This window comes from Grus americana, chromosome 3, assembly GCF_028858705.1.
Source record: "Grus americana isolate bGruAme1 chromosome 3, bGruAme1.mat, whole genome shotgun sequence".
NCBI lineage: Eukaryota > Metazoa > Chordata > Aves > Gruiformes > Gruidae > Grus > Grus americana.
In genome coordinates, this window is record NC_072854.1 from 51933877 (window position 1) to 51960450 (window position 26574).

The 26574-nt window shown below is 42.8% G+C and overlaps 1 protein-coding gene across 9 annotated transcripts in view; it reads right to left on the reverse strand.

The window, feature by feature from the left end:
• Positions 1 to 26574, reverse strand: part of FYN (FYN proto-oncogene, Src family tyrosine kinase) — a 140030-nt gene that overhangs the window by 29863 nt on the left and 83593 nt on the right. For 6 of the 9 annotated variants that reach the window (XM_054820406.1, XM_054820410.1, XM_054820409.1 and 3 more), the window contains 6 exons: positions 25309 to 25443; positions 11023 to 11280; positions 10327 to 10423; positions 6769 to 6867; positions 5560 to 5663; positions 778 to 927 (listed from right to left, as the gene is read on the reverse strand). In XM_054820406.1, the coding sequence (XP_054676381.1) occupies positions 778 to 927; positions 5560 to 5663; positions 6769 to 6867; positions 10327 to 10423; positions 11023 to 11269 (697 nt within the window). In that variant the 5' untranslated portion in view covers positions 11270 to 11280; positions 25309 to 25443. The remainder of the gene's footprint in view (positions 1 to 777; positions 928 to 5559; positions 5664 to 6768; positions 6868 to 10326; positions 10424 to 11022; positions 11281 to 25308; positions 25444 to 26574) is intronic. The other 3 variants (XM_054820408.1, XM_054820403.1, XM_054820407.1) reach the window with 1 other exon arrangement.

A 26574-nucleotide genomic window follows, 5' to 3' on the forward strand; every position in this document is an offset into this window, starting at 1 on the left:
TACAAATTTCTGCTTTAAAAATGACCATGTTGAGAAGCACGGCAGTCTTCTACATAAGAACCAGTCATCCTGTGCAGAGGTTTGGGGGGCTTTAAAGTTGTATCTGTTGTATTCCAATCGCCAGTGACAGCAGGATGCACTTTTGGGTTGAATAGTGCCACATTTTAATCACAGGAATTTAAAAAAAGCAAACCCAAAACAAACAGAAGAGCTTGGTGGGTAGACACAAACAGTGTGCATAAAGAATCACCCACCTTACCATATTTATTTTTAAAATTAGACAGATTATAATTTAAATGTTAATACTTTGCACATTGAACACAGATCCAGTGGAAAAATTTGTGTCAGGTAATATATGCAAACCTTTTGGTCATTGCTTTGGGTGACTGAATATCACGATGCAATTCCCTATTTGCTTTATTAGCAATAGTGGGCTGCAAAACGGTACATATTAGCACTCGCTTATGCGCAGGGAATTCATGCTTTGAGATGTGCAAGTCAAATTCAGTAATTCCATTTGCTTAGAAGAGGGAGAAGCAGGCAAAACCTTTACCTCAGTAGAGTGCTAGTGTTTTAAAGCTCTGCCACTGTACACTGTGAACAGCGCTCAAAGCCATTTATAACTGTAATGGGAAAGGGATAATGGGAGATGCATTACAACAAGCAAGAGACATAGCTCAAATGACTCTTTAGGGTGTCTTACACATACATCAACTCAGCAGCAAACACTTTTGTTTTAAAATACTTCAGAGTGCCATGTATTATCTGAAAAATTACCTGAATAATGCTGAACCAGCTGCTGAAGAGTTTCAAATTGTGCCCGAGTTGTGATATAATATCCACCATTGTCAAGTTTACGAATCTTATAATGTTTGACATGATCTCCTTTCATATCATCCCAGTCTCGAATAGACAGGGAATAGGCACCTGTTCAGGCAAAGGAGAGAGAAAAAATTGTAAGTAGCTTTTAGACACAAAGATTTTGGTTTGCTGGTCAGTTGTTATAAAGCGAAAGAGAAATTACTTCCAAAAAAATGCTTACTGTACCTTGAAAAAAGAACAAATGATTCTAACACAATGAAGTAAGTATCACAGAAATCTTATGATGTTCACACCATGTCCCTTTCACACTTTTCTAGAAAGAAATCAGGACTTCTGTGTAAATGAAAACTCACATTTTAACATTTATTGCTTTGGGTTGTTAAATTGACTTTTCCTATTCTAAGTGTCAGGTTACACTGGAAATACTATACTTTAGATAAATGCCAGTGGGTGGTAAATATCAAGATTTTCATATGAAGCATTGGAGATAATGACTTTATATGTGTAGTGTTGTTACCCAAATGGATCCCAAACTTCTTTATAACCATTAAACGACCATATTAGCATACTTTGTACATCACAGCGTTTGGAAGGTGGTACTACGCCAAGACCATGCACCGGGAGATCTGCAAGAACTGCACGTTCCACTTTCCAAATCCATACTAGAGCTTTAGAGCTTACTGGTTGGATTCAGATGCCCAAACCCAGGGGTTAAGTGCCATGTGAGATGCCCCAGGACATCCTGCTTGGCAGTCTTCCCACAGGCTGTCACGTTTCTCCGATCCACGTGGATGCCCTGCAGGCATTTCAAATGGCTCTGGATGCTGGTGGCCAGGTAAAGGAACCTCGGTTGAGGGGTCGGATTCAGTTTTAGGTGTAGCGATGGCTGTCTGCAGGCGGGCTATGGGCTTGATTTCGATGCCCACACATAAGCTTCTGGTGCTAGAGCTTAGAGCAGCTGAATCCCAGCCTAGTTTCCGTTGAGTGTTGTGGCACTGTAGCTATTGATGGCAGGTTTGAGCACTAGGTGTCTGTAGATGTGGGCAGCTGAACTGAACCCCAGTGACTGTAAAGGGAGCTTGGCGATCCACGTGGGGACCTGCACATTCACGTGGCTTAATTTGAAGCACAGTCCTCTTCTACATACAGTGACACCTGCATGTTGGTTCTCTACAGTGTCAAAAGCAAAGCCACATTTTACAGCGTAATGCAGTTTCTGAGCAAAAGCATGGCCATTTCAAGGGCAGTGGAGAAGGCAAGTCTTCACTCATAGCTCAGATGAATATTGTGTTTACTCAAAGGTAATTCAGGCATTAAAAGGAAAAAAAACCTGGAGGTAACTGGCAGCTGCAGGAAGTGCAGCTTCCTTCTCAGGAAGGTCCTCCTTCTGGAGCCTGGGCTGCTTTCTCTGGTAACCATGTCAGCTAAGGGCAGGAAAGGAAAACCACCAGCAGACAATTTTGGACAATGTGAAAGGTGGAGTGATTTCCTACAGGTCGGACAGCAAACAGCACTGACTGCAGCTTATCCCAAGGTAGGTTCTCAACACACCTGGGAGGTTCACATCCTCCAGAACCACCTCCAGCTAAGTGAAATGGTTTAAAGAACCCCCCCAGTTACGCAGCTGAGATTCCTGGTGTAAGATGTCCTTCCTGGATGTCTCCCCAGGAAGAAGTTTCCCCAACCACATGAGCCTGCAACAGGTTGCACTGGCGGCAGCTCATGGCTGAGGGAGCTGCAGTGAACAAAACGTCTCCATGCTGACTCCAAGGACTGCTCAAATTCCTTGTTGTTTGTCCTCTAAATAGGAGGAAAAGAGCCAGCACTTACACAGATGATTCTGGTTTATGTGAATGGGAGACACCCCAAGAGGAGTGACAAGGTTTTTATTTCTAAGTCTACAAAAATACTGTTTGTTTAGGATATTTTTCTGAGGAGGTTCTCCCACTGAGTAAGTACATCTCTCTCAGCTAGGAGTTCAAAGTTTTTTGGAGGATTGGCAAACACATCTTGTGCACGCTTTGTACCACCACTCTGGGTCGTACACTGTCAGCCTACTTTCAAATTCTTCCAGGCAGTGTTCTCCACCTCCGCATTTGTGAGTTTTGATCTACTGGCAGCAGCTGTATTTTCTTTAGTCACGCTCCCTGCCTATCTGGTCACTATTTTAGATTCTTTAGGAAAATGTAAACAATCTGTGGCTCCAGGTCTGCAGTCAGAGCTGCGTGGGTGGCCCTCTGTGGACCCCCGCTGACCTCAGATCAAGTTGCAGGACTGGAGCTTTAGTTCAAATCTGGACAAAAACAAGAACCAAACCAAGATGGATTTCATTATTCATTTATTTAGGCTGTTGGTTATTTATACTATTCATTATTATCTGATGGTAAATTCAAATATAAGAGATATACATAATAAAAATTTGGATAGAAATACGACATTACAATAAATCATACTAATGAATTTTTTAAAAAAACAAACCTAAAACCAGACAGCCTTGGAGGGTGGAGATTGAAACCAGGTGAAGGATTATAAAGACAAGAGCTGATAAAGTACCTGGGTAGTCAGGCATTGAAAAAATGAAAGGCCAGCTCCACATGATTTATTTTGGAAGTAAGAAGAGAAGGCAACCATGATCAAGGGAGGTTAAATTCATGCTGAAGTCATCCATGATGATACTTTTAACGTGATCCTGATCAATTTTATTATTGTTATTATTTAAAGCAGAAGGGATGATTCTAGGTCACAAAACAATCCCTGCCTGAAGCCCAGGATGATTAGCTGGAGTCAGGCATTTTGAGAAGACTTATGGGAGAATGCACCATTTGAGCCCTCCCAGCTAACTTATTTCTCTCTCATGAACAAGCAGCTCCCTCTGTTTTCTTCTAACAACATACTGAAACACCACAAGGATGGGAAGGGAAATAGGCATTTTTGGCAAAAAGCATGCATGCTTGTTTTTTTTCCAATGGCTTTCATGCAAACTTAGCCTGAAGATGTAGAAAGCCTTAAGCCTAAATGCAGAGAAATTAAAGCTTGCTGCTCTAAGTCCATCCATGATCCATTTCCCCGATGTCTTTGTGTCTCACAAGAAGCTCTAGAAAAAAGCCCTGACTTTTAGCTAAGTAAACAGCCCTGCAAAACATATCCGCTATCACTGTATGAAAAATGGTCAAAACAGGCTAAATTGATAATGTGGTTTAGAGAAACAGTGTTGTGTTTGGTTTTAAGATCTATGGATGCCTATAGGAGTGAGTTTTTAATCTTGTCAGAGTGGAATGAAGTCCTGCTCCTCGCACACATCACAACTGTTGGTGAAAACAAACAGGTGGAGGCTATTTGCAGAAAAAGAACAAGTTAGAGCCTGTCTTGCTCCTGGTGAGAATGCTTCACTCCTACATAAGGTATGGTGAAGCTGTGGGGTGACAAGATGGGAAATTAGCTCTCTGAAACAACAGTATGTCTGCTCAGATTTTGCATCAGAAACAGACTTCAGAGGTATGGGCAGTGAAGGAAGAATCCAGTTACTGCAGGAGTAAAAAATGTAAAACTTACAATTTTAGATGACCGAATACAACACCTGAAGATAGGTCAGGTAGAGAGGAGTGGGAAGTAGTGCTTCTCTTCTTTAAACCCCTTTACCAGCCATGACTGTAACCACTTTGTATGCTAACTCTAGCTGACAGTTTGCTCTGATCAAAGCACTGACAAGTCAGTGCTTTAATTATATGAACCATCATTAGACTTCAAAACTTACATGGAATTAATTTTAGTGACTTGTGCTTCCTACAGCTATTGTTTTGGATTGCTGGTTAATTGAGAAATGGCCAGGTTTGTTTTCACTTAGTTGCAGGTTTTCTCCTCAATAATTGTATGAGTTAGGGAGCTCTTTTCATACATGTGAAGCTTTGAAGAAGATGTTGACAGGCTTCATGAACAAAATGTAAAAGCAAAGATAGCACCCACCAAGAAAACTGGAACTCCTCCAATATTTTTAGAGAGAAGGAGAATACATCCTTCCACTTGACTTCAACAGAATGGATACAGTTGAATACTTTATGAATATACTAATTAGAAATATTTTCAAGTCTTTTCACTGTTAATCTATGAATTTAAAACTGCTACATCTTTTTGTTTTGTTTTGTTTTTCCCAGGGATCCAGCATTTCAAAGGGGAAAGTCCAAAAAATCCCCTAATCTTCTCAAAATAATAGCCAGTACCTCCCTCCCACCAAAAAAATCTTATCTTACAAGAAGATTCAAATATTCCGCTTGTTCAGAAGTAAGCAGTAATTTTCACCACACTAGACTGGAGATTCCCAGCATCTGTTCACAGTAAGCTGGCTGGCTGTGCCTGGACTTGACCACGTAGCCTCCTGTAGCCCCATAGCTGCCACTCTCCACCCGGCTCCATTGCAATGGTAGTATCCTCAACACACACGTTGAGAGAGACAGTGCGATGTTCAGAGCGTGACAGCAGAGCAGAGCACCCTGCCTGTGCATGACTTGCACTGCAGTTACCATGGGTTGAGCATGGCATGGGTTGCCCTGGGGTCGTTCTCTGCTTTGAACACTCACTCTAAGACCTGGGATGTCCAGACATCTAATTCCCTAGCACACATACATGCAAGATGACACTTATCTCTACCTTTATACCACTGAAAACAGTATTCCACAAATGTAGCACAGTTTTTCTCATATATCTTCTCATTCATAGTCAGAATAGCTTTGGCCAGCCTACCTTTGGTAGTTTCACTTTCCCGGATCAGGAAGGTACCTCTGGGGTTTCCAAATGACAACAGCTGCCTCTCGGCATCTTTTCGGCCAAGTTTGCCAAAGTACCACCTTAGGGAAACATCAGAAATAGTAAGACAAATGCTACAAAGGACTACTAGGTAGTGTCACGGAGCTCAGACATGGAGGATTACTTGCGGAAACTACGGCTACTCAAGTATATTCAACCATTTTTGTCATACTGTGTCTCTTTTATTGTGGTGGGAAGCTAATGTGACAAACTGGGCAGCAGAAGTTGTATACGTTGTGCAGTAGCACTTTGCATTAAGCCTATAATCAGTAGATGCTGAGAATGCTTGTTTGGTGTCTTATGACACAGGCCAGACGTTGACAATCAGAAAGCAAGACTTGGTGGGGGGAAGGAATAGACAAGGAAAAGGGCAGAAAAATGCAGCGCTGCCGAAGACCAGTATTTTTACAGATGTTACTATAAACTATGTATCTTACTTACATAGTGATGTATTTGTATTTGATATTTTTGTTGCAGCACAGCCATAAAACTTCAGCAGAAGGACCAGATGCAACAACTTTACTGTGGTTGTATAAGGCTTTCAGACTTTTGGCACCTTTTCCCTTCTTGCAGCAAATTTTTTTTTTTTTTGGTTTCACAATCAACCAAGTACAACCTGAAGTACAGACTACAGTAGTACTCGCTCAGCTATATAAGCTCCTCCGGTGTATCTTTTATACTGGAAATAATACGGATACACACAGCACTCCATTTTTCGCATAGATATGTCCTCATTACGCTGCCTGTTGTGTGTGTTGTAGGCTTCCTACCTATTGGTAGGTATTTGTTGATACAACATGCCCTCTCTAATAGACAGTTTGCACACTAATTGACTCCAAATATTTTTACAAGTTGCTTCAGGAAAAGCAAGGGCACCTTTCGCTTAAAGATTTAAATTAGTCAACACTGGAATAAAGGAAGCAGACCTATGTTCCTTTAGGTTTTCTTCCTTTGTTTTGACATTGAAAAAGCACTGAGCCTGTGCTTCTTTTGTTGCTAATTACCTAATTATTTATCAGTGCAGTTAAGAACTGAAATAAAAATAATGTAAGTCATTTGAAAAATCGCTGCAATCAATCAAAACCAACTCTTCGAACCTCCTCAAATACAGCACTAATGGGTCTTTACAACAAAAAGAAAACATACTCCTCTGCTTGGATGGAATCGACTGGAGCCACATAATTACTGGGAATGTAACCAGTGTCGCCTGTTGTCAAGGACCGGGCCTCCCACCAGTCTCCTTCCCTGCAGAAACAGAGGCGAGGAGGAGAAGTGAGAGCGAGACACAGCTGTAAAGACAACGATCTGACTTTGCTAACAGCCCCTGCAACTGCACGGTGTAAGAATCCCCAGCAACTCATCTCTTTATCACCGGCGTGCTTCTGAGAGAGCTGTTTACATCTAATAATATACATATTTCTTTACACCTATTATTATTTCAGCAGTGATTAGTAATGTAGCCTTTCAAATGAAGCATAATGGCATAAACAGGCATAACGGCCCAGTGAAATCAGGTTTGGTGGATTTGGCCTAGAATATTGAAAACTGTCTCCATAGCAATTATTCTAATACAGACCCTTGAGAGAGCTTATAGACAAACTGTCAAACTGAATACTGTCACGTCCACTGCTACTTTAAAACTTCTATGGGGATAATTAATCTGAAACCCAAAGGCAACAAAAAGCCATCTATCAACACGGAGTTTTAGATAGCCCTTAAAGATCCCACTTCATTGTCTAGATTCCCTCTCTTGGTCACCTAAAGGAGGTATCTGAAGTAGCAAAGGACTTAGCTGTATTTTCAAATACTTACAAAACCCCATTCTTCTACAACATTTAAATATGAAGAGGCAGGACCCTCTTATGGCAGTGTTCCACAGGCTTAGCATCAACTTTTGTCGTACACGTGCGTGTACATGGTACTGCCCTTCAGACAATGCGCGTTGCTGTAGAATGCACAGCTTTAAGAGAAGTTTATCTCTCAGCTTTTTACAGGATGCGATGATTTGGGATTTAGCAATTTCAGCACCAGATTCACCGATGTTTAACTCCTACCGCTACTAGTATGCATTCTCTTTTCTATTTCTGGACTGCTTAGAAACTGTTTCTCAGTTCCCCTCTCTGTAAAACAGAGATTTGTTCACTAAATAAAACGCTATTATCAAACGTGGCCGGAGAATTCAGCCTCTTCTGTAAGCGAGCAGTTACAGAAAGCACACTGTCCAAGCTATTACAGGCAGGAAAGGTTGTGTCAAGGTGAGCGCTTACTTTAAATTTCCATCTCCACTTTCTTTAACTGTTTAAAAGAGTATGAGCTTTATGGAAAACAACTAGAAAACAGCTGTGGTTAGTCAAAAAGGAGACGTTTCCAATTCTACAGTTCAAAAAAGTGAAGAACAAGTAGCTTTTCTAGAGGCTGGCACCCGACATTATTTTAATACACCTTGTGTGTGTTGTGTGTCAGGCAAATGGCCCTATCTGTTTATGTCCCTAATTTTATCAGCTGAAGTGCTATTCCTCCCCCCATATGTTGCTGTAGAATATTTCTGAGAGATTATGCCATGCTGCGGTTGATAAATTGTACCATTACATTTCTTCTCCTTACTGTATGGAGAGTCCACTAGATGGAGGTATTTTATCATATCTATGGAGGGAAAAAGCGGTCCCGTAGATGATCGCATCAGGAACAGCCCCCTCTGCTTTGACAGAGAAGCTTAAATCTCTCAAAGCACTGCCAGAAAGGAGGAGGAATGCAGACTTTTTTTCACAGCTCTTAATTTTAGACACCCAACTGAGGTAGGATGAGGCTAGTCAATGGGGCTAGCCAGGGGGTGCAGCAGTGGCGGTGGGGATGCGGGGGATGGCCGAGTGTTTCTGAGCCCCAAAGTCATGCTCTGCTCTGAACCACCTCTGCAGGTACCTCTTTTCCCCAGACCGCCCTTGGTATCATTTCTGGCTTCAAATCACAGGGATACCCTCTGTACGCCATTTCAAGTATTGCTGTCCTGAACTTTTAATCCAAAGCACAAATCAAATTTCATTTGTTGAGAGCTAAAAAAAAAATTCAAACCCCTCCAAAAATTCCAGACAAGGTAGTTTTGTGCACCTGTATGCTTTCTGGTTGCAAGCAGCACTGGCAGACTCTTAAATTAAAAAAATGGGCTTTTTTAATATAATTTCTGATATAAGTGAAGAGAGGAAGTGTTCTGACAGAAAAGCTGCTTTCTGGAGATTCCCAGCCCGGCTGCCAGTACTCCAGGAGCGTGGTTAGGTCAGTGTCTATAAGCAGACAGAGCTGACTATGATGGGAACTGAGCTTCTATAATCTTACAAGAAAATCAGTAGATGCTTGGGGTTTTTTCTCTTAGAAAACCTTCCTCCAGGCAGTAATTACCTGCATGAAAATGCATGTACTGCAATCGCCTACAGGTGGGGGAATCTCTCTGTCCCTCCAAGTATGATTGCTCTGCAGGTCCTGGTGAGCACCCCCTGATTTCATCAACTAGCATGTGTAAGAAATGTATAATGCATGGAATTTCTTCTTGTTTCAAGTTATGGCATAGTTTGTGCAAAGTTAGGAAAGCAGCGGGCAACGTGAACAAAAATGGATGACAGGTGAAAAAAGGGGTCTTTTTCCCAAGTGCTAATTTGGAAGTAGAGAGGTTTTTAAACTGCTGCTCCCTCTACAAGTTGTAACTGAAGTTTCTGTGCTTTCATCTACATCAAAGCTGTTCAGCTTCATGGCTTCATGAAATATTCCATAGAATTACCTGATTTTTTTTTAATTTTATTTAATTTTTTTTTTTAACTTTAAGGCACATCGAGCCAACTCCAACCCTGGAGTTATTCTATTAAAATTAACACCAGGGATAAATTTGCCTCACTGTCACATAGTGTAAGAAAAAAAAAATGAGAGCAATATCACAAAGCCTCTAGAAAGTGACATACTTCATTGTTAACCCATTTTTACCTCTACATGACAGCAATACGGAACATAACACAGAGCCTTCAACTTTATGTTCTTAGCCAAGAATTACAAGATGTTCAGATATAGGTCAGTAGCACAGTAAGTTTTAGATGTTATTTTTAAATTGCTAAGGGATTTTTTTCTATGGGCAGTTAATAAAATTAATTTTAAGTTGATGATTTCCAGGATGGAAGTCTGGTTTTCATGCCAAATGCAACTGTACAATGGTGCATTCTCACTTAACAGAACTTCCTAGCATGTTCTGACTATATCACCTACCTTTAAAAGCAAAAAAAAAAAAAAAAAAAGCTTTTAAACTTGGCATGCAAGTCTGGGTAACATCTCTTTTGTGAATCAGTGTTTAGCTCATTTCGGTGTAGAGATACTTGCAGCAGATTGCAAAAAGTGTTAGTACATGTCTTGCAGAACTTCTGTGACTACGGGTAAAGTACAGAGCTGGTACTCTCAGTTCTGAATGCGAGTTTACTGTGAAATGTAAGCAGTGAATCAGACAATCTAATGCTTATTTTTGAAGTATAGCTGCATGTAGTTGAAGGTTTGGGATTTTTTCAATAATAAAGCACTTTGCAAAAGTGCACTAAATGCAAAGCCAAGTAAGCAAGCATAGCATATCTTGAATATCCAACATTAGGATTTACTAATAAGATGAGCAAATATAATTGTCAACTTTAGAAGTTTAAAAATATTAAAAAGCATATTCCTAAGCAAAAAACTTACGAGCTGTTAAGTATTTGAAATTTTTCTCCTTTATGAAAACTCAAGTCATCTTCTGTTCTTGCTTCATAGTCATAAAGCGCCACAAAAAGAGTTACACCTAAAGAAGAAGATAGGTGAGTTACACTCCGTCACAAAAAACAGGAGGGAAAGGAGCCTCAAGGGATGAGGTGGCTAAGTCAGATGTAAGCTACTCTGGTTGCTGAGGAGCAAAATAAACTGAAGCTGCCTACTTTTCATACAACCATTCCAACCCCTCTGCTTTTATGCAGCCAGCGGGCACGCCACCTCCTTCACTCTGTACAGTCATCAGTACTCTTGGTTTGGTACCCACACACAGTGTAGGATCCCCAGTGGGCAAAGGGGGTTTGAAAAGAGAGTTTAGACATAGCCATGCCAAGGATTTCCTGTTAACTGCTTGAGGTGGCTCAGACCACACTTCCCATTCCCTGGTAGAGGGATGAGTTGGTCAGTCAGCCAAACTGGGCATGTACATATAATTTCTCACCCCCAAAGTGAACTAGCACCTGCAGGTTAGCAAAGGTAAGGCTGAAGACCCAACTCCATCCCTACTTCAATTCTTTGCACCGTTTCATGAAATAACTCTTCCCAAAAGCAGCATGCCGAGACAGTCGTGCCTCTGCTGTAACGATGTGATTGATGCTCACTAAGAGCACTGAAAGAAGTTTTTAAACTCACCTGTTCCTCCTCTTGTCCGCAGCGTCCCTGTATGAGAGGAGGAATTGACTCCACCAAACACAGTCAGTCCCTGGCCTCCTGTGGCGTGGAAGTTGTTGTAGTTTGGAATTGAGGTCACACCAAAGCTAGGATAGTGCTGCGGAGTGGGATCTGTCCCATAGCGGTAGCCTGAGCTTTGAGTTAAACTGCCATCCCTCTCGTCAGTCAGTTTTGTTGCTTCTTTATCCTTACATTGCACACAGCCCATTATCTAAAATCCTAGGAGAGGAAGGAAAGGACAGGTGTTCATACGTTGATGCTCACCAGATCTCCCCCAAACCCACATATAAGGAGGATCAAATTAAGTTCACTGCTCAAAAGTTAAGTACTTTGAAAATACCCCACGGTGGCTTGAATATAAACAGCAACACGTTGGGAAAAACTCACACAAAATCTTCCTTGCAGTGGTTTTCCCATGGAGAAGGAGGTCCTGCCTGCTCCTAGGGCAGCGGCAGCTCTCTGCCCAGCCCTGCCAGGCAATGGCTTGCACAGAGGCAGGAGAGGATGACACCCCTCTCGCTCACCCTTCGTCAGGAGAGCACGCCTGGCAGGTGAAGGAGTTGGCCAAAAAGCACAGCTGGAGGCGTTCAAGTCTGCCCCCCAAAACACAGAGTGAGGCACTTTTAGCTCACGGTTCACGTTTGACCTTGCCAACTACACAAGACCTGACTTCACCTGAAGGCAATCCAACCTTTTCCCGTTGCTGGGGCTCTGCGGGACAGGCAGAAGAGCAGACACAACGTGCTGATCGTTAGCACAGCACAGGAAAGTGGGAGGGAGCTCATCAGATGGCACAATGAAAACAAAAGGAAGCGCCCTTTTGTGCAGTACCAAAGAGAAGTGTAAAACCCGCTGGCAGTGGATGGTGGGGCAGCCAAAGGTATACATGAGTCAAGGAACTAGAGAAAGTCACGGAGGAAATAACATGTCAAATGCAGAGCGTCTCCAAGTCTGGATCCTGGACAGGAGCAAACTGAGAGGGCATGGCTTGGAAAAGGTTGCACTAAGTTTTTTAATTGTTGTCACCGCTTGTTCAGCACCCTCATGGGGCACTACCAGGTTAATCTTTCTTAATTTTAGGTGCCTACCTCTCTCTAGGTGGAAGGAGACAGAGGGTGATTGGCCACATCTTAGAGGCAGCCCTCCGAGGTTAGTCCTGTTCGCTGGTATTGCTTTTCACCTGTCAGCTCTAACATCTTATAATCCGTGTGCTGGTGTTACCAAACTCTTTCCTAGTGACTTGAGCTGAATCTAGACACAAACCCTAAGTTTCTGAAGCTGGGAGTGATGAATCGAGGGAATCAGATACTCGTCTGGATGCAGCCTGGATCTGAGCAGGTACAGTGACTCTTACACATAACCTGGCACACAAACAACATACTCTGAACACTGGGGCTGCAAGAAGAGCAGTGACAACAGAAAAATATTTGAAAATTAGAATTACTGCACATACTTTGTCTGGAATGTACAAATAGGGAGAAAATGCATAGAATATTAAAAAAAAAGAGGCATAGTGAAGAACTTTTTTTTTTTCCCCATTTTTCTTTTCACATATCAGCCAATATCCTTCACTTAGGGTAAACAAAAAGCCTATTCTTTTTCAAATATCCTCATTTTTCTGAGTAGCTGCCAGGCTGGCTACTTTGTATGCCTTACCCCAACATCAACACAGGAAATTGGTTTTGACAAACTCCTGGGATTCAGAAAAAGCATATTCCTCTGCTGCTAATGCTTGAAAAATTATGCAGTAGCTCCCTGCTTGTTTGTGACAGTCCACAATCTGGATACCCGCTTCCTAAATCTAACCTCCCTAATTTAAAAAATAAAAAACCAACAAAACACCCTTCTGTGGAAGGTTTGAAGATACTTCCAGTTATTCTACAAGCCTGTTCAGAAAAACAAGCACCATTTTAATGAATTTCCCTGAGCTGTATTGCCTGCAGTTAGCACAGGTCTACCGTCTCTTGCTCTTAGCTTAACTTAAAGGTGACTTTTTTGCATTTCTCTTTTTCCTTCAGGATGCCACATTCACTCAGCAGAGTTCCCTCACCAAAACATTTCTCTTCACAAGAACAGAAACAAGGACTCTCGTCTCTGCACTTGCTGCAATGGGTGTAAGAGCTGAGACCCCTCAAAGAAACTAAAGAGACAACGGGTGGAGAGAAAGGGGTTTGCTGCCTGGAGGCTGCAAAACACACTGCTGCTGCTACTGCCGTGGCAGCCGTGCCGGCCTCCAGCCTCTGCTCGCTGCGGTGGCTGGGTCGGTGCTGGAGATGCAGGGTACCGCGCTGGGGCTCGAGGTTGTTCATCCCCGGGACCAGCAGTGACTCCCGGTGAGCCCACAGGGACTGCGACGGGTGCACAGGTGCCCCAGCCAGCTTCGTATCAGCCGCGAAAAACTGCATGTGCAGATATCTCTGCTGCTTTTACTCATTTCAACAGCAGGACGGCTTGGCTCTGGAGATGTCACTCAGAGGTGAGGTTTTCCCGCCTGCTCTCAGAGCCAAGGAGCCCCACGAGCAATGCTGGGGAGCGAAACAGGACCAGAGGGGGGGCAACAGCTCCGCGGGGCAATGGCTCTCCTCACTGCCATCAGCACGGGCAGAGCCCAGGGAGGCTTCGGGTGGGAGGATGAGTCCGGGACTTGTGCTGGAACATACGCTTATTCACTTTAAAAGAGTTAAGTGATATGCAGGCTTTACTATTTAAAGAAGAACCTCAGCAGTGTTTTTGTTGGCTTGTAACCTTCCCTCCTTGTGAAACTCTATTGCCTCCTCCTTTTCCCCTCCCAGCTCTGTTTCTCCTCTTATTTTTTCCCATGTGTTTTCATGGGGAAAAAGTAGAAAAGAAAATGAAAGAATGAAAGAAAAAATGAGATGGGAAACATGAAATCTGGGAAAGCGGTGGGGGGAAAGGGTTTTTTCTTGTTGCTCATTTGCAAAGTCTCAGCTGAGCAGGGAAAAACGTCTCCACTGAAATCTGGGAAGATTTCACGTATCAAGTCACAAGCGCTGACAAGACAGCCCTACACGCTTCATTTACACATGGATGAGGAAAAAGTTAAAACTATAAATCAGCTGCAAAAATAAAATTGTTCAAAATATTAGTTCTGAAAAAACTGAATAAACCAGGTGATGGTATACATATGTCCTGGTAGTTTCAGAAAAATAATGGTTTAGGGTTTTCTTTTTACAAGGATAGAAAACCAGTGAATTATCAGTTTCTTGATTTTTGTTTGGTTTTTGCTCCCTTTATCTTTTTGCTGGCAGTGGCAGCGCATAGGGAAGGAGAATTTGATGCAAAGTGAATGACTGACAAAAAAGACTTTTTCTTTCACTTGCCCTCTCCCACTTTGTCTCAGTGTCTAGACAATCCGAGTATAAAGACTGCTTGATTGTAGCCTCCTGTAAAATGTGACAGAGGGTGTTACATGCACGCATCTTCTCAAGCCGAGTCCCTGAAAGTTGTCTGCTCAAAGAAACCAGCATCGCGGGGAGTTGGCTAAATGTGAGAGAATACATGTTATGCATGTACATGCTTAAAGTGATTTCAGCTAACTCAGGGGTTTCATAGACAATAAATATAACCACCATTCAGCATCGGTCTTTGTGTCAATGAATGGATTCCAAAACCTAATCTCCTTCAGTATCACAGAGCAGGCTTTTAATATCCAAAAGTCTCATCTCCCGGCATGTCAGCATTTGGAGCTGTGGAAGGCTGGGGTTATTCAGCCAGCTCTGAGATCACCAAACAAAATCTGGAGCTGTTTTACACTAAATTCTCTAGAGACGAGCAGACAACGTTGTTCATCCAACATGCTGTGCAATTTACGGTAAAGGAACAAGATTTTATTCCATTTCCATTAGGAAAAGCAGCATTTCTCAGATGTGTGAGTTATGGGTCACGCAGCATTATCATAATTTGACACGGGTATTGCTAAAAGGTATGTAACTAGCCTAATTAAAACAAACTTTTCTAATGCAAGCAAGTTGAATTTGTTTATTTTAAAGTTGTGTTTTTATGGGCAATATAAAACATGTGTTTTCATGAAAACATAAAACTTTTACGTGTTTTTTGAGACTTCCTTAGAGACAAATGAAAATAACCATTATGTTATTTGTCTCCTTTCTTGTCCTTGTTATGTTTCTTGGACTCTGACATTTACATTGCAAGCAATCCAACATCAGCCTAACCAGAATAGTAATTTCCTCCCACATGGTGGAAATATTATTTGACAAAGATATAAAATTAATTATATCATTATTAATTATTTATATGATCATAGCACCCTAATTACTTTCAGTTAGGAAACAGTTGAAGGCTAAGGAGATTTTATTAACACTGTTGTTATTATTATTGTAAATCACCCTCTTTCAGTTTTTCTAGCGGGTCGTTGGTTCTCAATACAAAATGAAAGCCAAGACTGAAATACCCGCCAAAGCCAGACATCTACTCCATTAACAGAAACAAAAGCAGTTCTCCGTTAGCTAACTGAAGCCTAGGAAACGTACAAGAGTACCAGGAAAAGTCCATTTTTCATACTTCTATTTTAAAAGGAAAAGCTCCAACATGTCATATTTGAAAAGCAAAAAGTATCGATAAGCCTTTGCTCAGTCTAGCAGTTGTAAACCATCAGGAAAAGATGGATGGGAGGAAGTCTGGTGTAAGTTCAATCCTTCAGAGCATCAGAAGCTTTTCCATAAGAATTTGTAACCCACAGATGAAACTCTGAATTACAGTATCTCTTCAGAACCTGCTTTTCAGAGTCTTGTAGAAGAAAGTGGATCCTTTAAAAGTCTGAGGGAGGTGTACAGGGAGATGCAGGGAGACACCAATCTATTCTGCACCCTCCTACGCACGCCATGGCCTGTGTCCTCCAACCCCTTGCCCGGGAAAGGAGACCACCACGGGAGAGGGCTCCAACCTGCCGAAGAGACGGGGAGCGGGTTCAGACCCAGCAGGCTGCATTCTCCCTCCTCTCCATGGTTTTCTTTGGAATGAAATGTGACGGTATATTTTTAGGAGAACTTCCTTCAGTGAAAGACATGAAAGGGAAAGGCGAGATGACTGGTAACTGTCAACTGTCTTTTTCTGACCAAATCTACAAATCTTGTCTGGAAAGCACCAGCTGGAAAGCTGAGTTAAGAAACAGTTGTGTTAAAAAGAAATCAGAAGAATAAAATCCTTGGCTTTTATTCAGTCTCTGTGGTGAACATGCTTGTTAATGAAACCAAGGGTTGCATCCAGCACGGCTGTGAAAAATATATTCTCTAAGGGATATCTTCTTGGTGTTTTATGTTTTGCTGAAAGCACCACAGAAGTATCAGTCTGCGACATCAAATAAACCAAATTTCATGAGCCACAGTAGGATTTAATATTCAAAATGCCACATTCTGAGTTACCGTGAAGATGCAAGAAGGACAGAAAAGGCTTTCCAAGAATAAGTACTACAAAAATTTTTAAAAGAGACTTTAGTTTTCTGTGGAATGCCTCCTGTGGGCTGGATAGGGGGAATTTTACAGAAATTTACCCTGAATTTGAAACGTCTTATGTTCCATGCCACCATTACTAGCTCCCTAGAGTGAAACTGATGGATTATGCATTTTGAAACCTAAGTTTAATGAGACACATTAAACCCCCCAATTTTCAGAAAAGTCTTGCTCACCCACTTTGACTATTACAAGTCATTAGGAAGGTATTCCAAGTTGGGCAACAAACAGGCACTCAAAACTAGTCCTATGTAGGTCAGTAATTCTCGTGCTGTCTGCTTGCTGACCTCTCTTTGACTTACATTTATGCTGATGAGAGCATTTTGGATTTCCAGAATTCATTCTGTGTCAGTTTTAAGCCAACCCAAATTAAACAGATGCAATAAAATAGCAACACTTGTTGCATTAATTTTGGTTATATCTATTAACTCTGCCACCTTTTAGAGGACTGCCTTCATTCCACCATTTTTAGGAATCATAAAGCAGGTCAGAAAGATACGACAAATGCTTTAAAATAATTAGAACTGTTGAGTGTTATTCATTATTTCTTAGGCTTGTGGGTTACTATATATATACACATATAATTTTTATACTAATGGCCTGATCTAGAAAGAATAGAATTTTACTGCAATGTGATAGAGTTGGTTCATGCTTAAAAGAGGCTGGAGGCTGGGGATTTGTGTAGAATGCCTGCAAACCTACATGTGCACCACACCCGTCATACTGCATTAAAAAACGTAAATCAGAGAAGACATAGTACTACTGCTGGATGTCCTGTGACTACTAAAGATATGCAGAAAATCTCACATACACAATGTGGTATTCCTGAACAAAAGGCCAGAAACACCAGGGCAAAACTTCAAGTCGAGTATGTATCAGGATCAATGACTGCATGGAAACAGCGTTTTCATCAGAAAAACAGCTCTGAAAAATGCCTGGGCTGCATTCATTTGATTTTTGAAGAGAGTTCTTTAACGCTTCACCCCCGGATTCTGCTTTAGTGGGCTGAGCAGAAAAATCTCAGCATTTTAATTGCTTGTTTGTCTGCAGCAGTCAAAAGTCGGCCGCTGCCCAGTGTCAATGGACATCCATGGCTGGAGGAGTAGGAGGAACAGTCTTAGATGAACTTCTGTTGCCATACTGCTCCGGCTCAAAGCAAATGCCTTTTACAGCACTGGAGTGCTCTTGCTATTGTTTCATTTCACCATAAAGTTGCTTTGGAAGTCTTCTACAATGGTGGCAGAAGGGATTCAGCAGAAGGAGCAGCTCCTGCTGCCACGAGAAGAGCAGACTGTGCAAGGAGCTTTGAAGTGCCACATATTCTGCCCTGCTGTTCCTCCCCGTTTACTGAGTGACTGGGGACGTGGCCCTGGAAACAACAGCTTCCTGACGCTACAGACAACATTTAATTTGTAACACATGTCTGTCATTTCCCTTTTGGGACCTGAACTAAGAGTCAGTTATGCAAGACGATTTGGTGGTGGTCTTGCCTGTTTGATTTCAGCCAGCCTTGGACGCCAGGACTGGCGAAGGGAAGGTGTGTTAAAGGATTTCATTGAACTATGAAGACATCCTTGGCTTCTGCCAGAGGTTGTGAGCACAGCTGTCCATGGGGCAGGGTGGATGGCCACTGAATGCCAGGAAGAAAGAGCAATGAATGTCTTGACGAACAGATCCATCATCCTGCTGGAGATGGATGGTCCCTCTCTGTCTCCTGTGTTGCTTCAGAGCAAGAAAACTAATCAAAACTAGGCTACATTTATTACAATCCAGAGAGGAAAAAGGAAGTCAGTGTTCCAGCTGGGCAGGAGGCACAATAACCATACCCACGTGTGGTGCTTGTTTGAGGGACAGTTGTGGTGGTGGGACTGGCTGGTAGCTGGCTGGTGAGGGGGTCACCTGGCAAGGCCTCAAGAAGATGCATTAGCAAAATGCGGCTGTTAGAGCAGCTGTAATCAAAAGCTCCCCAGTGCAATTGGGGAAAGGAGAGGACAGAAACCCTCCAAACCGCCCGCAAAAGGACATGTTGCCACCCTTTCTGTTTCCTGCAGCTTCTTTGCCAGCCCAGTCTGTGAACGTTATGGCCTCATCTTTTTCAAAAACCAGCAAATTCTTTTCCACTCTCTGTGATACACCCCTTCCAGCAAAACATAACAAGTGATTAAAGCAGAGTCTCACACTGCCATCTCTTAAAGTAACGGTAACTGACTTACGCCTTTTACTGTTTCAGGGGTTTATTACTTTAAAAAAAAAGGTGCCCTAGAAAAACGCAGCTCAGGAAGATCAGTTCTGAGGAGAGGTTTTCTTTTCCCACTAACATCCAAACTTCGTTTGTAATCTAGAAGAAAGAAGCTTACTCAGAGCTAACTTGAGAAGGAAGGCCTGCAGGTTTTACATTCATACTCTGAAGGGCAAGTCAGACTCAAATCTTCACTTAGGGTTTCTGTCTTTCTTTTCTTTCTTTCTTTCTTTCTTTCTTTCTTTCTTTCTTTCTTTCTTTCTTTCTTTCTGAGTTAAATGAAGCTTTGAAATGAACAGCTAAATGCAGCAGCTACACACAGTAAACACACTGCTTACGCTACAGCTCCTTGGTTCTGAGTAACACACGAGAACACCATGTAAATTCAATAGCGTGATTTCAAGCTACGTTCCTCCTTCATCAGGCCGCTTGTGGTAGCTCTATTCGCTAGCAGAGAGAAGTGGGTGGATGGTCTGCATAAGCATTTTAAGCTAATGCACCTAAATTTTAAAGTGTGCTTTAAGTATATAAATTAGAAAACCTGTATCAGGAGAACAACTGCTACAAATACCAGAATCATTTTATCTTGGAAAGAGAAGTGAAACAGTGTCTCCACTGATTTCCTCTTTCTTTTCTTCCGTTAAGAGAACAGAAAGATGATTGCAGGTTGATTCACACTGTTCTGACTTTTTTCTTTCAATTCCTATTTTTAGAATCGACCCAGGATTAATGGGTGTTCATCCGATCCGCAGCATGGGAGCGGCACGGAGCAGAATGTAAAATGTGAATCGGAATTGGCAGGTGAGGAAGGGGGGAAAGGGAAAGGGAGCGGTGTAGAAGTTCTGCCTGTTTGCTGCTTTGGAGTATGTAAGAGGCACAGAGAAAGATTTCCTCTCCAAAAAAGCCCCATTGCTCCCTCCTCACCCTGCTTTGCCCATGCACAAAGGAAACTAACCTCTTCTCCGCCTTGTCTGATTTCTGCTTTGTGACTGAAGAACTCGGAGGATGTGACAGCAAGGAAATGGGAGCAAGCTGAGCCTCAAATCAGGAGATGATTAACTTTGAGACCATTCCAGATGCCGTTCCCTCCCAAAGAGGCACTAATTTCCCCTAGGTCGCTACTGCTAATATTTTAGAATTGTTATTTAAATTCCTTATTTGTCCAGTTACATTGGAGAAAAAAATACCCCCCTTCCTAAACAGGAGCAAAAATTTGCCTGTGGCCAGCTCACAAAGAAATCCTCAGTCTTCTCACCATCACTGCAGCTGGCTTCAGCTACAAGAGCAAAGATGCTTACAGGTAGAGACCTCAGACAAAGTGACAACCACATGGTGACAAAGGCCAGTGAGCAACCAGAGCGCTGAAGGTACTGACTACATCAGTAACGGGAAGACACGAAAACCCTGCCGACACTTACACAGTGGTACTAGTGAGACCTGTTTTCTCAAAAACTCAGCTGTTGCTACTGTGGTTTCAGTGTACGACAGCTTACTTCTGTATGACAGCTTAGGTAAGTCTACTGGGGCTGGATGGGGTTAAGTTTCTTCATAGCAGCCCAAACCCTGCTGTGCCTTAGATTTGTGACCAAAGCGGTGTTGGTAACACCTGCGTTTTAGCTATTGCTGAGCAGCGCTTGAGCGCAGTGTCAAGAATTTCTTTGTTTCTCACTCTGCCCCCGCAGTGAGTAGGCTGGGGGTGCGCAAGAAGTCGGGAGGCGACACAGTCAGGACAGTTGACCCCAACAGACCAAAGGGATATTCTACACCATATGATGTCGTGCTCATCAATAAAAGCAGAGTTTTTTGAAAGTCTCCATTGCTCAGAGACTGGCTGAGCATCAGTCTGCTGGTGGGAGGTGGTGAGTGAGTGCCTTTGCATCACTTGTTTTCTTTTTATTTCCTTTGCTTATTAAACTGAATTTATCTCAACCCAGGAGTTCTCTTGCTGTTGCCCTTCTGATTCTCTCCCCCATCCTGCTGGGGGGCAGTGAGCGAGCGACTGCATGGGGCACTTAGCTGCTGGCCGGGGTCAACCCACCACAGTAATATGTGAGTGATGTTCTTGGTCCGGAAAATAACTTCAGAGGCACAAAGGTTAAGCCATGTTAACCAGACAGGCAAGAACTGAGATACTGCCAGGATTACAAAGATGACACATTACCATCTAGTCCATTTTTAGCAGGGATTTTGAAATCTGGAGAACAAGAGTGGGAGGCTGAGATGGTAGTGAAAAACACCCTGGACAATGGGACATGGAAGGAGATAGGTCTTAACCTGCATTCTCCCTTACAGAAGTGGCAGCATTGATGCATACAGTCCTCTGCTGTCCAACAACAAGGCCACTAAGATCAGTGATTCTCAACTCTGTTTTACCAAGTACCCTACAAACTGCGGCTCCCCATATTCTACAATCCTGTGCTGCTGCAGGCTGCATCTGTGCCACCAGGGATGTCTTCTAGGAAATCTATGGTCCATCTCTCCGTTCTTTTAGGCACACACAGTCCTTGGTGCCAAAAAGCCTCCAGAAACAGAAATACCCCACGCAAACCTGGATGGGGCAATCGGCAGAGCAGGAGATGAGTAACAGGAGGGGAATTGAGACAGAATCCACAAGAATGGCAGGAAAAAGAGAAGCTACGGTCCCCTTCTGCTGAGGATCAGTGACCTACAGCAAAGTCCCTCTGCCTCCAAAGGCGGATCAATACTGCTCAGCTCAGAGTGGACCCTGCAGTATCACAAAGCCCAACGAGGTTGCCTACATCCCTTTGCTACCTCAGGGAATTCTAGGAGGTAGTACCAAAACTGATACACATGGACCTATACCCCAAAAGGCCTGCTCCTCTTTGTCTCCCTCTGTCTCTCATTCTGTCTCCCTCTCAAAAAGATACCAGCATTCAAGATACCAGCAACAGAGGAACACAAAACAACAATGCTGGACAGATGCCTTCTCTCCTTGCTGTATTGTCTTCTTTGTCTGCATCCATGTATATGGTTGTAGGACAGACAAGTTTTCATTTTGGATGATTAATCCCACAGCATGCCCTGTCTTTTAGATGGCTGCACTGCTTGAAGCAGAACATTACAGCCCAGAGGAGAATAAGCCAACAAGAAGTAAGGGAGAACATCATGTGTTCTGTACTTTAAACTGTGCTTTCAATCTGGCCTGTGAATGAAGGTACATTTGCAGAGCTCTAAAACCACACCTGAAGATCCCGTTAAGTCACACAGAACAGAGTAAGGATGTTTGCCCAAGTGGACAACTAAGCTCAACTTAGCATGCAGGATTATCTACAATGGTGTTCCTTGACCTGTGATCCAGGGAGCACTGGGCTCCATAAATCATCAGGTGGTTCACAAGCCTATAGCACACGCATGACCAAGCAAATACACATGCACTGGATGCTGTGCCAGCATTTTGCTGGTGGTGCTTGAGCTCCCCCTCACGCTGCCTGCACACCCTCTCTGGTTTGACTCGTTCTGAGCATGAGCAGTTGAAAAGCACTGACCCAAAGTGCCCCTGAGGATGGTTCCAACCATCCTCATAAGCAGGATGAAAAGAGCAGTGTGTGAGGAAGAGGCAGACAACAGAAGTTTCTCTGTTTCTTTGCATTTAAGCCACAAAAGGAAAGTGCAGGACTGGATGATAAGCTGGAGAAGACAGGCAGGGTATCACTGGACGTGACCTTTTCGTAATACACCTTGTGGACTACACAACTGTCAGAAATTCAGCAGATCTGGAGATCCTGTCTGGACTTCCTCCCTGTTTCCTAGCACAGAAAGACAAAAAACCTGAAGGCTGCCAAAGTTAACAACTAGGTGAACAGCACAGGGGATAGACATTACATTTGTGGATTGTGTTGTAAAGAGAAAGTGACCTCTCAATGGGGAACAAATGCACACTCTGTAAGCCAGGCTGGCTAGGTGAGTCTGATTAAATAAGCAACCAAAAGCACATTCAGCACAAAACCATGATATCAAGCACAACATTAACCAAAGCAGAGGTTTTGATGACCTTCTTCAGTTGCCTATGTGCTAATTACAAGTGTCTGAAAAACTGGATAAACCCTCTGCCTGCAGAGTAGCAATGCCAAATAATACTTCTGAAAAATAATAACTACATTTAGATTAGAACATTAAAAGAAACAGTTGTAGCCAATTTAAGAAGTCCAAATGGAAGAGATTTGACAGGCCCTGTATGTCACAAATGACGTCTGTCTGAGTGACTGACAACTTGTAAGTAATCTTGGATATTTATGAATCAAGACACACCCAAGGTGGGGTATTAGTTGGTCTCTCTTACAGATCATTGGAATCACTGCGGAGCACGGGATGACGGGCTTCTTCGACACCTATATACAAGCATAAAAAGACCCCTTGTATTATTTATGCGGGAGACCTTATGTCACTACCACTAAAACAGGCCTGTACTTTCCAAAAGGCTACGAATGACAAGTTACTAACTCCTAATTTAAAGGCAAGTTCAGCCTTCCTAACCCTGTGAACAAAAGCTCTTGCCAATCAGCTAAATGAGTCATATACAGTATAGGCCTTGCAGCATCAAAGAGAAGGGAGGATTCGGGAGCAGTTCACAGCACGATGACCGCAACGTGAAGAGCTTGTGGGACGTAGCTAAACGCCACTGCCCACAGCTAAACCCCACAGTGGTCACCCTACCACGCCACGCACAGCAGGACCCATTGACTTGCTCCTGGCCCCAGCCAGGGTCAGCAAGAGGCGGGAGCTGCAGTGCCGGCACAGGCAGAGCTTACCGCCGGTCGTATGATGTAGCTACACCTGAACTGCCTGTGAGCCGTACGCGGTTTAGCAGAGGAGCCAGACAATCCCTGCCCTAGACTTTGTCTCAGTAGGGAAGAAATGATCACAGACCAGAGGGTTACTGGTTGTTTAGACTGAAAGAGACTGATGCTTCCTGTGCAAATAACCAACATCGTCTGCAATCAAATCCAGGCTAGTAACATTTTATGCAATATATGAACATATGCTCTTCATATATATATATAAATTAAAATCACAGTGCATGCTTTCTGAGAGGCAATTTCACAAAACTATAGTGAATGGGAGTTAAATCAGGCTAAAGACAGAACGTACAGAAAGTTGCTGACATCTGCGAATGGTTTAAGACATTTCCTAAATGCCTACAATGTTACAACCATGAAAAGAAGACTGGGCTAGGTAAAAATAACACACAACCAAAAAACCGAACAGCTGGGTTTACCAGGGAAGTGAAAAAACATATAAAGTGTTACACACAAAACCAACACATGAAGGGGAAAAAGGGAAAAGATAATGAATAAAAACCTAAAATAAAGATTATATATATATATTATATAGAGGAAGCAAGAAGATACTAGGAAAAACTAAGGCAGATGGAATCAGATATGTAATTTTTTTATTTTTCTAAGCAGATTATGAAAGATGAATCCTGAACAATAAAAGTGGTAGACTCATTCATAACAATATGACAGCGGCATAAGTTATTCAATAAATATTTCTGATTAGCACACAGGTAGAAGGCTGGATGAGCTGTTTATGATGATGATGAAAGAACTTCCCACCACAGCAGCCCCTGGAGAGGGGATGTTAAGCAGCAGATATATGATTCTAGGTGTTCTGGATTAGTTGCTAGAAATAAACTTGTCTCAGAATGTTTTAGAGAGCTAGCCTTGGAGCTGCCGCTGCTGCATCTAAAGCCGTTCTGGGCCCCTGGGGAAGGACCAGGGCCAGGAGGAAGGCCCATGTTGGGCCGCTGTTCAAGAAGGGTAAAAAGTAATTACAGGCCAGTTGGCTGAGTTTTCAGTATTTTCCATAGGATAGAATGACCAACATAGGACTCGATTAATAAAATCTTTAAAAAAAGCGCTCCATAGTTAAAGTCAATCAACTTGGCTTTAAGGAAAACAGATCCTGTCAAACTAATCTGATGGCATTTCATGCAAAAATTAAAAGTTCACTTGACAAAGGCAGCGTTGTTGACAGTATTAAAAGTCTAAGTCATTTCACTTGTTCTGTAGAACATCTTTGTGAAGAAACTGAATGCTTTGAAGCCTGTATGGAGCGTGCTCCATCTGTACATGGGAGAGTAGGATTCCATAGATGGGGAGCACTGTATGAGGTCAGGCAAAAATCTCAAACTTGTTTTATACTGAAGTCACTTCTGAGTCCATAATCATATTAAGTGTATTAAAAAGTTGATAAATGAAGGAAGCCAAAGTGTAACTGTAAATGGAAAAGTATTTATTAGCAAACAGATGGGTTCCTACTGGGTTCCCACAGGTATGGTGATCATTACTTTACTATTTAATAGCCTTAGCAGTGACCTGGAATTTAATTCATTACAGTTAGATACGAGACTGGGGACAGCAAAAAACAAACAACGGAAGGACAAGCCTGACACAGAGCAACTGGGGTCTGTAATAAGATGGGAGAAAACAGTTTAGGTGTTAATAAGGCCAAGTGCAGAATCATCTTATTAGAAGAAAGAATACAGGCCGTACTTACAGGATGAGAGGGAGAGAGAGGACTCTATCCTCCAGAGCAGAGACTGAATAAGAGACCTGGGGTCCAGGGAGGCAATCAGCTCGACATGAATTCCCCACGCAAGGTTGTGGCCAAAAGGGCTAATGCAAGCCTCAGCTGTACAAACAAATGAAAATCAAAAGATGAGTAGGTAGGTTACACTGACGCTGTATTTGGCTCTCGTTCCTCTGCTCCGTGAATAATGTATCAGGTTCTGCTGCTCCGTTTTTCAAATAAAGTGTTGGAAAACTGGAAGACTGTTCAGAGGAGAGACATTAAAGAACTGAAAACACTGGGTAGCAGAAGGCTTCATTATAAACAAAAAGCTTACAGGGAATTTTGTTGGTTTGTTCACAACGTAGGAGTATTTATACAGGGAATAAATTTCCTAACAGCGGGTTCTAATCAAGCAAAGGTGGGAAACTTATTGGAACTGGAAACTAATCCAATGCAGATTGTGAACAGGCAATTTTGTTTTGCTTTTTCAGCAATGATCTGTTGTGGGCAATCAACCAGTAATTAACCCTTTACACCACAGGTTGTGAGGTACTGTCCATCTCTGCAAAGTTATGAAAATAACCGTGCTTGATTTAAAAAGGATGCGCACCCGTGCAGCTTGGGTTATTAGGCATGAAGCAGGAGCTCCTGCAGGTGAGATCTACTGCCTGCATAAAGCCGGAGGTGAGATGAGTGGTCACAGCATCACACAGTGCTTTGTGTTTCCATTAAGAAACATTCACTCAGGGTACAAATCCTGGCAGCCTTCCTGCTCATGGCCTGCAAAATATCTCCAGGGGAAACCCCAACCTTTTGGGGCTGAGGTGCCATCTAAGTACGGATGACACCCAACTGCCCATCTTCTGCAGGACCTGCGGGCAGCTGTCTCTGAATTCCCAGCACCTGACTTCACACAAAACATCACTGTGCAAAGCTCCTCACACTGAGATGCGAAGGAAACAACTTTTAGGAAACTGATGGAGGTTATTACAGCTCTGCCACTGAGAAAGTACCTGTGACTCCTTGCTGCCACAGTTCACTCCATCTGCTGCCTGGGATCTCTTCCCAGGGATCTGCCTAGGAACCCATGCCGGGATCCCCCAGCCACAGAAGGTGACCTCAGAGAATTAGGCTGAGGGCAGGAGTCCTCCATACCTCAGAGATATTTCCTCTCCCAACTTCAGAAGCTAACTTCTTCAGGAAAACAAGTTAGTGCCTTTAAGTGGGGTGAGTGGATGCGAGCACCCCTCC